The following is an 11,366-nucleotide window of genomic DNA, read 5'->3' on the forward strand; positions in this document are numbered from 1 at the left end:
CAAAATCCAGGCTAAATTAACTGTTCATGATACCAGGGTGGGCTGTTTCACTATTGGTTTAGGTATTTTGCTTTATTTTCTGTTTCGGACTGTAATACATGAGTAGCTATATCTCTCTGTGCGTATTTTGTCTTGAGAAGTGCTATCTGATCTGTTTAAATGCTATTTTCAGTTAAGTGCTATTGGTCTGGATGAAATGTTGTAATTTCTTATTGTTTTGGTTTGGGTTTTTTTTTGATGCTGCATTTCTGTCAGGCTCTGTGTGTCTGCCTCATCTGTTAGAAAGCAGCTGTCTAGTTAGCCATGTCTGTGCTCAATTATTTTGTGCCTGTGTATGTGCTTGCGCAGCAATGGAGTTCTTTAGTTTTAGCTCCTTTATGGAACACATTCCTTTGATATATATGTCTCAGGATCCTCAGTGAACAACCATGTGTGATCACAGATATTACATGCGTCTTCCACATCCTTTCTGCTTTCTCTTCTCCTAATGAGCAGCTTTGCTTCTGATTCAGGATATGTCACTGTGAAGGAGATGATGAGAGCCCTTTGATTACCCCCTGTCACTGTACGGGAAGTCTTCATTTTGTGCACCAAGCCTGCCTGCAGCAGTGGATCAAGAGCTCAGATACGCGATGCTGTGAACTGTGCAAGTACGAGTTCATCATGGAGACAAAACTGAAGCCTTTGCGAAAGGTAGGCACGAGACCAAGGATGTGCTTTATTAAACACAGATCCACTCTGGAAGGAGGCTGTCCTTGCCCATGAGCCTGCAGTACTCCCCACATGTTAATCAGTTTTAGTAAGGCTGGTCAGTTTTGTATTGGTACAAACCTAACATCAGTGGAATCCAGCTCTAATAGCTGTTATAGCCCAGCATCTCTCTGGGTGTAAGTGTACACACACATACACATATGTATGCATGCAGCAGCCTGATTTTTTTCTTTTCAGTCAGATTTTAGAGCACAAAAGTATTTACTCTACAGTTATCCACATTTTTTTAATATGGAGTTCTCTATTACTGTTACCTGCTTTAGTTTGCAGCTCCAAGATCCACATGGCTTTATGTTCTCTTGAAGAGATGAGTATTTCACATTAAACTTACTTTAAATCAGACTTTCTGAGTGTAACATAATTAAAATTTGTAGCTTTCTTTTTTCTTTTTCGAACTTATTTAGTGAAAATATTAGTTATAAGTAGAAGAAGGTTCCATGGTCAATGTGTTGTCATTTTTACCTTTTCTTAGGCTGTGAATGACCAGGTTTTAGTACTTCAGGTTGCTAGAAACTGTATTTTTGTTTTATAGAAAAGTAACTTTCATAAATTTGGTGACTTAAAGTAGAGGTACTTAAATGCTACTTTTATTATAAAGCTAGTTTTGTGCTTGTATCCTTTTTTTGGTTCTCCCAAATCCTCTGAGCTTTCAATTTCAGTTGTCCTTACCATCAGGGTTCTGAGATGGAAGTCACTGCTATTCTTAGCACAGAGAAATCTTGCCATATCTACCAAAGTGGAAGAGGTTAATAACAATAACCTCAGTCTGGAACTAGAATAAATGAGAAACATTAAAATCATTTACAATGAGCCTAAATCATATAGGGTGAAAATTCTGGACTGCAGCCATCCTAAAACTGTTACGAGAACTTGTCCAATTCCTAAAAGTGACTCCTAACAGAAAATAAAGCAGATTTCAATCACCTCTAATTTTTTTTAGAGTGATGTACAATCTGTAAAGCTTAGTGTGTGTGGCCAATAGGATGTCCTCTGCTTATGACTGTGATGGATCTTTGGCTCCTAAGAACCACAAATGTTTCCTTGGTAGCCCTCCCTTGGCACAGAGTATAGAACCTCTTGCTGAGGTTCTATTGAGCTGCAGTACTGGCTATCATAGGCTCTGTTGTCTGTGCAGACAGTACTTTGCACAGCCCAACCCTAGGACAGTAAAGAAATTACTCTAGGGAATCCAAAGTAAGACGAGTTGCTATAGCTCTCAGTTCAGTTGACTGCTGTTTTTTCTGTGCTCACTCTGCCTGAAGTGGGTGGGAAACATTTACTGAATATTTGTGCCCTGTGAGAAAAAAAATATTGGACACTTTCAAAAATGAGTCGCTCTGCATCATTAGTTATATCTGAACAGGTCATCTGTGGGAAACAGACAAGATGCCAGAAGGTAGGGATCGAGCCATAAACAGGAGTTTACCTCTCAAATACATATAAAGAGCCCTTTTAGAGGTTCAGCTGCAGCAAGAAGATAAGGTGCCTCTGTAGCTTCAACTCAGCCTTTATGGTGTCCTTTCAGTCAGGAGCAAACAGTCTGGAACTGGTGATTATGAACAGGATGGGACAAATAATAAGGCTTGTGCTTGTCTGTGGAGTAGAAATGGAGTTAAACTTCCTTGGCATCTTACTAAAGGAAGAGGATAAGAAACAATATGTGTCATGTCTCAAATGAAGATGAGGGGAGACAAAAGAGAGATGCTCCATTTTAAAATTTCAAAGACATTAAATCTAAATTTTCTGTTGATTCTTTTGTTTTAACAACACTTCAAAAATCCAGAACTGCTGACTATTTTAAGTGGGAAATGCCACGTCCTGTGTCATTGGAATAATGCAGCAGTGACCTACAGAAGTGAGCTTCCTCACTGGGCTAGTGTGCAGTCTGCAGAATATTTTCTCTTTTGCTTTGCAGTCATCTCTCTTGAAGAGGTGAGGCAGTGCAAGTTGGTTTAGTGGCTCTAAAGCCAGCAGTTCACAGGAGGTATTGTCCAGCAGAGGAGCTCAAGCTCGAGCTCTGTGGAACGGAAAAGAGAACTATGAATTACTCAAAACACAGATCCTCAGGACTCTGTAAAAGCATTTGCAAATAGATTTAACACGGTTACTTTTTGGCAAAATAATTTGATTAATTTATTCTTTCTATCAAAAGTCAACACTTTTGTTTAGATGAAAAAGCAACTTTCTGTTTAAAATGCAACGTGAAAAGGGAATGTCTTGTCCAATCTTTTTCCAGAAGATTGAAAAAATATAGGTTTCTAGTATGGCATAAGTCTAGCATGTCACTGCTGGAAGTATTCAATTCTTGTGCCACAATGAGGTTTGGATGCCGACACAACTGGAAATGTGGCTTGGACTGGCCAAAGAGATTGTTTGTTGGCAACACAGAGAGGATCACAAAGTCTCTCTGTCATGTTTCAACTATTCTTGTATTTGTAGCAGTGGAAGCAATAATTCAGCATAATGGGTGATTTTAATCACACCATTCAGGTCATCCTCACCCTCTTCCACGTTATTTCGCCTTTTCAAAGTCCTCTTTTTTTTGCAGATTATTTTTGGAGACATCAAATGCACATCTCTATGCACGAGAAGTTTATGTGCCCCAGCATATATTTTGTGAAAGTGTGAGAAAAGCCCATCATAACAATCTGTTCCAAGCAGATATGCAGAGGGATGTGTATCCCACATGCAAAAACTTTCATCATATACATAGGGGAAATTAAAAAAAAAAAAATTAAAAATACAGCTTCTGGACGTCTCGGGTCTGTGTCTTGAACATTAGAAGCATCTGTAATAGTTATCAAGTTCCTTTCCATCTTTCCTAAATGACACTGACCTGATTTCGTGGTTTTGTTTTGGGCTATATAAGCATTATTGATAGAGGCAGGTCTGGGGATTTAAATTGCTGTGTCCTCTCATTTCTAAAGCTGTCATCCCAGTTCTACTGTATATTCTTAGGGCATATGTATTTAAGTGCACTTGAAACACTGAAAATAAACTACAAGAGCGTCACTGCTGTTAAGTGGTGGTAAATATACGTAAAGATTGAATGAAACCTCCAGAGGCAGGAGGTGGGAGCTAAACAGCCTTGAGTGGGGAACAGAAGAAGGAGCAGCATTGCTTGTGCCGTGCGGGCCCTCATGTGAGGGTCCCTGTGTGCTGGAGCTGCCCCTGGTGGGTCAGCACAGAGTGATAACATTGTGCTGAGGCTCCAGATGGGAGCTGAGTGCTGGAAGCCCTCTCCAATGCCAGGATGGCTCCCATCGCAGCAGGGTAAGCTGCCAGCTGTCACACCAGTGCTGGGGCCAGAGCAATAATGCCATCTGACTTTTAAAATCCTTGTTAGGAGGAAACTGGTCTCCTGCCTGGTTTTCATTCTTATCGATGTTCTCTTTTCATACTCTCTAGTAACTACAATAAACACCTAATTTCTTGCTCTGGTTCCGGGTTTCTTGCCAGTGGGAGAAGCTGCAGATGACAGCCAGTGAGAGGAGGAAGATCATGTGCTCTGTAACATTCCATATCATTGCCATCACCTGCGTTGTGTGGTCTCTCTATGTCCTGATAGACAGGACTGCTGAAGAGATTAAACAGGGACAAACTACTGGTATGTTACTTCCTTGTCTTCCCACTTATTCTTTTGGAATAATTATTTATCCTGAATGCAGAGAAGATGCAGAACATAAGTGTACCAGTAATGTTTATACTTGTCAGCTTTACCCTGAGGTTGGTTTAAAAACACAGTTCTAAAGTGATTTGATTAAATCAGTGTAATTCAATCTGTGGATGCTTTTAAAATCTATTTCAGGTCAATTTAGTTCGCACTTGTGAAATGCAGGGATATGAGAGTTAATCCAGTGTAGCCAGATACAAAGTTGCCCTGCCTTAGTAAATTTAGATTTGAATTGGAACACTTACTGAGCAGATAACAACATAAGCATTTGTTTACCGCTATGGTTACCTTTAAACTGGGCAAAACCAGAACAGTTCTAAAAAAGAAAAGAAATAAGAGGAAACTAAATCCAAATCTTTGAGGTAAATCAACAAGGTTTTCTTTCTATTCAGTCATCTGTGAGGTGGGTTAGCACAAGTTTCCAATGAAAGCCATGTTAGACTGCAGAAATCTTTATGAGTGATAAAAACTTTTTCTGAAGCAGAAGAAATTCAGGTTAATTCTTAGAACTCCAGCTCATGCAACTGAGAGGAGGTGCACTGCAGTTCCTGTAGTGGCTGCCACCCCATTGCATGGATATCTTAACTTCTTGAATAGTAGGTTTTCTTTAGCATGTCAGCAGTAAACTTACCAAGCTGCAATGTGTTTACCTGGGTATGCTGGGGTGCAGATTTGAAGCTGTCACAGAACTGTTTCTCAGGGCAACTGAACTGTGACTGAATGTGGCTACAGAAGGGACAGGGTACCTACCAAGGCTGGGAGCTGCTAGAAGGCAAGCTGTCATTGCTTACAGAGCACTGCATGCCAGCTAGACATGCAGGTAGAAAATATTTTGCTGGTGATTGAACAGGGTCATCTGAGGAGGTAGCTGATTTGCAGGTAAACCTGCAAATCCAAGGATAATATGCTTTCAAAGATTTATCGTCTCCAGGTTATTTTAACCAGTAAATATATTAGATGAACATGAATAGGAGGAATAGTATAAATATTTAGTACATGTTATAGTGCCTTCTTTCCTCTCTTCATTTAGATTCTAAATCTGGGGAGTGCTGTAATGACCTAGGGGTTGTGGGGAGTGTATGTGGATTTATGTCCACACAGGGCCAAGCATATACTGTCACTGCCCTACAGATGGCATCAGATCACCTGCAAATCAGAGGCTCAAGTATTAATCATGGGTGGGATTTCATCAGTAATAAGGCTGAAGTGCCCTTTGTATTTTGGGACTAAAATATTTTTATTCTTCCCACACTGCCATGCATTTCCAAAACAACCCTGGCCTGTATCTTGGTTTAAACTTTAAAGATTTGGAAGGACATGATTTTACTCTCTGAAAAACCTGATAGTGGGTGATTCAGCATGGTTTCGTATCCATCTTGTGATGGTGCTTATCTTTAAAGAGGAAAGAGACTGGATGAATACAGGACCTATGTAAGCAGAATATGTATAAAATGAACAAATAGTCTTTCATTTAAAAGCAGTTGAAAGAAATGTCTAAAAAATAAAGATAAACAAATTTAGGAAACATAATGGTGGTAATTTTTACAACAGAGGATAAGCTTGGAATACTTCAGCATCTCCAACACTTCCAGTTTTGTATCAGAAGAGATGCTGTAGTTCACATACAAGTTACTGGATCTGATGCAAATAAAATTGGCTGGTCTGCATGATAAACATGTCAACTATATGGTAACAATCATTCCCTTATGTCTCCATATACCATGTGATCACAGAGTGGAACCGTTGGGTCACTGAGTCAGGTCTCCTCCTATGAAGAGGAAACCATGCCATAGAATCCCTTTCATAATTTGATCCAGTTTTTGTTTAAAAACAGGTGTAAAAGGACCTAAATGTATTCCTGGTGGTTGCCTTGACTCTGTGATTGTGCTGCACAATTGCTGACACAGAAAATTAATTATTTTGTTTTTTCTCTTGTGGGGGAGAATAAATGTGATATGTGAAGTAGAAGTGTTTGACTTGAAGGGCAAAAAAAAAAAAAGCCCAAACAAGAAAAATGGCAACATGAGAATAGTTTGCATGATCCAAAACTCTGACAGTTTCCTTACAGGACATTTTTGAGACATTCAGTGTATTCCAGCTAATATTGACCAGGTCCTGGTTTTAATTCTTTGTTTTTCTTTTCTTTCTTCCAGGGATTCTAGAGTGGCCATTTTGGACTAAACTGGTAGTTGTGGCCATTGGTTTCACTGGAGGACTTCTGTTCATGTATGTACAATGCAAAGTGTACGTACAGCTGTGGAAGAGACTTAAAGCTTATAACCGAGTAATATATGTACAAAACTGCCCAGAAACTAGCAAAAAGAATATTTTTGAAAAACCTGCACTAATGGAGCCAAACTTTGAAAGTAAAGAAATGTTTGGGGTTCACCATTCAGACACAAACTCTTCACATTACACGGAGCCAGAAGACTGTGCTGCAGAAATTCTTCATGTCTGATTGCTGGGTAGGAGGGGTGTTTCTGTATGTCCTTGAAGATCTGAATATCATTGTTTACTGCAAACTGCTCTACCTTTTTAAAATCAGCTAATAGCTGAGGGCTGGCGGATGACTTTTTTTACATTTGTTTTTTTGTTGGAATTTTTTAAAATCCCTTAGGCATATCTGTCAATGTCATCATGGTTGCATACCTCTCAACATTTTGTGTCTTGTACTGGCTGATCAGAGAGCCACAGGATATTGGGTAGAATGAACCTTGTGTTTGGTATCAAGCAAGCCACTAGTGAGCTGTCATAAACTTCATGGAGTCTGTTACTTTAAAGATGACTCTGATTCTGGAGTATGTGTACAGTGGGTTTGGTTGGTTGGTTTGTCTGTTCTTTATGCATGATGAAGGAGGTTGTCCCAGACACTGAGGGAAATGAGAGCACTAGAGTCTAATCTACCACTAACACTGCCACTAACGTTTTGTCGTAAGCAGCAGGTGTAAAATTTTGCTTTACATTTTGTGATGAGACTTACAAAGCATATAGCACTTTTAGAAATCTTTATTTTGTAATATGTATGTCAAATGAGAATGAAACTTGAAAGAATGTGTCATTTTTGAAACATTTCTTCATTCTTTGCCCCATCTATTTTTCTGGAACATAAACCTCTTGCCTTATAAAAAAAAAATTCGAAAAATTCCAGCCTGTGATTTCCAACACATGCCCACATTATCTTACTAAACATAACACTAAAAAACATCGCCTGTTTGGGTTTCCTTTGAGGAGCAGTTTTCTTCAAAGGATATTGCACTTGTGACTTGTGTATGGGGAGTAGTAGATGTGTATAGTGCTCATTTTCAATACATAATGGTTTCAGTGCTCTGTTTTGGGGTTTGGTTTTGCCTCTTTTTTTTTTTTTCCCCCCAACAGGTCAGACCATCAACACACCTGCACATATATACCTGATGTGACTTTCATTCCAAATCATTAGCAAAGGGTTTGTTGCTATATTGATGAAAATGTGAGCTGTTATGGAAAAAAAGAAACTTTGTCAATACAGCTGAAACTGGTTTTGCTTCTTTAGTGTTGTGTCACGTGTGAATTACCCAAGAATTTGATGTTGTCAGAGGAGATGCTGAGATTAAAGTCTAGGAAGTAAATATCATATTAAGTGGATGAGTTTCAAAGTACCTGCCTGGTTTTAGTCCTGATGTGATGCACTACGTGGTCAGAGAATAGTTTTGTCTGTGCTTCTGAATTTGGGACTGGCTTTTTAATCAGTCAGCTTTCATGCAAAGAGAGGGACAGCTTTAAAATCTGTTTGCCTGGCTTTAGACAGAGTTGCCCAAAGCCTGGGGTGTCTGCTGTTGATTTGTTTGTCCAGTCTGCTTCACTGCACCACTGTCCAGCTCCAAGCCCTCATTTAACCAAAGTCTCAGTGTGACTGGAGCAGAAACAAAGCCCCACAAAAAGTCAGCACTCAAGGCCTCTGCATTTGAAAGCTGACTTTCCCTGCCTGAGCCCTATTTGAATCTCTGTAAAATCAATGATAATAATCTGGTTGCTTTTAGTAGGAGTTGCCTGGACTTCTCAGGTAAAAGTTTTCGTTTACTTGTTGAGATGCTGAACTGAATTCTGAGCTTGTTCAAGTTTCACTAAGTATTTTTCAAGTACAACTTTGAGGATGTTCTTTTCATAGCAAAAGTAGTTATTTTAAGACTTCTCAAAAATAACAGATATCAGTGATTTTTTTTGCTTAAAATCTAATATTACTTCATTTCTGAATCAATATTTTAATGAAAGGCAGGAGGGACTATGGTGAGAGAACACATACCATTGATTTCTAAGAGCTGTTAGAGGGAAAGTATTGTGTGTGCACACGTGCCTCTGTCACTTCATGCTTGAAGCTTACTGTCTGTGATCTTCTTGAACAACATGGTACCTTGAGACATGTTAAAACATCCAGACCTCTGGGCACACTTAGTAAAGCTGCACTGGCATGGGTCTGTGTACTGTACTAGGTGTCAGGATGTCCCATGCTTAAGTGATACAGGCAGAGAAACCCTGCATACCCTGCTAGTATCGGGGCAGCAGTCTTCATGACCATACACATGTAAAGTTTGTTGCCTGTGCCTGCCATAATTTAAAGTGCAATTACTCGGGCCCTTTCCTGAGCTCTGCTGTGGGTGATCCTCTTCTGTTATGAGAACCCAGATAATGCAGTCTTGTTCTGTTTTCTATTTTGTTCTTTGAAAGATTCAGTAAATAAACTCAGGTGGGTTAAATATCAGGTCTTGCACACCTTCATCAAGTTCTTCTGAAATGCCAAGTGCACAAGGCTTGCCCGTCTGCGCGACACTCACGCTACAGCTGCAAGATGCACAGAATCAGCTGCCGACCGATGCTCAGCGCATTCTCATCTGATCTGTGACCAGTAGATGAAATGAAGATGGTCAAGTTCTGGTATGAAACCTGGTTGTTCTCCCGCTCACATCTGAGAGGCACTGGTGTGCGAGCGATGTTCTGACAAGTGCTGATATCAGACTGTAACTCGCTGGTCCTGTTGCTGTCACTGTCATACGTGATTTTTGGTGAAACATTGGGAAGTCTCACTTGCTGTTTTGGAAGCTCCATGGGGAACATGCCAGGTAATGTTCAGTGTATTCAGGGTACTAAAGATTTTTGCTATGCCCCTGAATATCTTAACTTGGAATGAAAAATCATCTCCGGCAAAATCATCTGGGGAAAAATATTTGCGAATGAAAGTGTTTTAGCCAGTGTTGCTGCTAACCGTTCCCTCTCCCAACAGGTCTTTTCTGAGTGAAAATTAAGGCCTAATATTTAAATTCTTTATATTGCTTAGGAATGTTCATACCAGGAAAGGCTGCAGAAGAGATTCATCTCTCAGAGGGGTTCACTTATGCTGTTCATATTTCTTATGCTGATTCTTGCTTGGTGTTAATGGTGGGCTTCTGAAGCTGCAGTTCTCTGCTTCTGCATGGTGCCATCAAATGTTTGAGAAGGCTGAATGGTGCTTTTTTCTTCTTTCTCCTCAAGAAGATACTTTTGACTTTTTTCAGCTTCCAGCTGTGAGGCACCGATGCTAGCTCAGATGAGCACTGTCCTTCCTGCCCAGATGTCAGTAAGGGGAACAACCAACCCCTGTCAGATCAGGCTTTCTAATACATCCTTCTGGTAGCTTTCGAAATGACTGAAATAGAAATCTGGTCCTTGCACTTTGGCCAAAGTTAATTTGGGGTACCGTGGGACTTTTTTGAGCCCAGAGTTTAAGTAGGAGGGAATATAGGCTTAATGCCATCTACCACAGTCCCTTCCCTAGATTGCCAGAGCCTTTGGTGTTATGTCCAGTGCCCTAGATATCTGACCAGACTCCCATTCTATTGATGTAACTCTTATCCAGAAAAGCACCATCTGGGCCAAGGAAATTTACCCGCTGTGTCACATTTGATCTATCTGCCAGGTTGTGAACATGCATTATGTTAGAAATATAGGTGTGTGCTGAAGGTTGATCCCATTTAAGAGATCATGAGATGTTAAATTCCTATGAATTCTCAGGACTTTCTTCAACTGTAAGCCTGTATTTAGGGAGCAGGTGTTTAAAATGTTCCCATGTTCTGAAAAAATGGCCAGACCTGGGCATGACTTCCTCTGGTTCAGTGTCATTGAGACTGGCTTTGCTTCAGCAGGAGGTATTCAGTGAAGGCTGAACAAGCCTGCAAGGGGTTAGAGAAGTACTGGGTGTCTGTGCTGTACCTGGGAAATCCTAAGAAACAAGAGTAATTCTCTGTCCAAGCCCACTTCTGCCAACCCCCTGTACTGATCAGAAAGGTACCACTTGGGGTGCTGTAAGGAGGGGGCTGCTTGGCGAGCCAGTCATCAGAAACCTCTGAAGTGATGCATGGATGTGGCCACACACAGGAGCTGGTTGCTTCTGCCCTGTGGGTGGCAGGGTAAATATCTATTGCAAAGTGGGACCCAGGTCCAGATTTCTTCTAAAGCTGAAGTGTGTTAAGATACAGCTTTCTGGTGTAGTCTGCTGTGGAGATTGTGGCCAGTAATGAAAAGGAGGTCGGTGACTCTGGGTTGGGTCCCTGTCAAATATGAGTGAAACTGGGCAAATAAAAAAGCAAGGATATTACTGGCTGGATTTCCATAGCATTATATTAGATATGCAAAGAAAACTTCTAAGCAGGACCTTTTATTTTGTGGTTATTTTTTAGTTTTGAGATATTGCAGTGTCTGTATAGTCCATTGAAGTACCGAGAGCACTTGTCTTTGTATAGAAGATAACTGTTTAAAAATTGCAGCTAATCTTGTATTTAGGTAAAACATTTGTAGATAGGTAATTGTATAATGTTGAACAACTTTACACTGGCATGTGTTGTATAGTTTATACAAGACACTTCACACTTCTGCAGAATTTTTTAGTTAGTAAATTTCTAGTAACTTAAATGTA

General features: G+C 40.1%; 1 protein-coding gene across 6 annotated transcripts in view; it reads left to right on the top strand.

Annotated features, from left to right (window-relative positions):
• Positions 1 to 11,366, top strand: part of MARCHF8 (membrane associated ring-CH-type finger 8) — a 95,762-nt gene extending 84,396 nt beyond the window's left edge. For all 6 annotated transcript variants that reach the window (XM_050305718.1, XM_050305717.1, XM_050305721.1 and 3 more), the window contains 3 exons: positions 513 to 693; positions 4,231 to 4,378; positions 6,598 to 11,366. In XM_050305718.1, coding sequence (XP_050161675.1) covers positions 513 to 693; positions 4,231 to 4,378; positions 6,598 to 6,902 — 634 coding nt within the window. In that variant the 3' untranslated portion in view covers positions 6,903 to 11,366. The remainder of the gene's footprint in view (positions 1 to 512; positions 694 to 4,230; positions 4,379 to 6,597) is intronic.

This window comes from Myiozetetes cayanensis, unplaced genomic scaffold (genome assembly GCF_022539395.1).
Source record: "Myiozetetes cayanensis isolate MyiCay16 unplaced genomic scaffold, myiCay2020 scf10, whole genome shotgun sequence".
Lineage (NCBI taxonomy): Eukaryota > Metazoa > Chordata > Aves > Passeriformes > Tyrannidae > Myiozetetes > Myiozetetes cayanensis.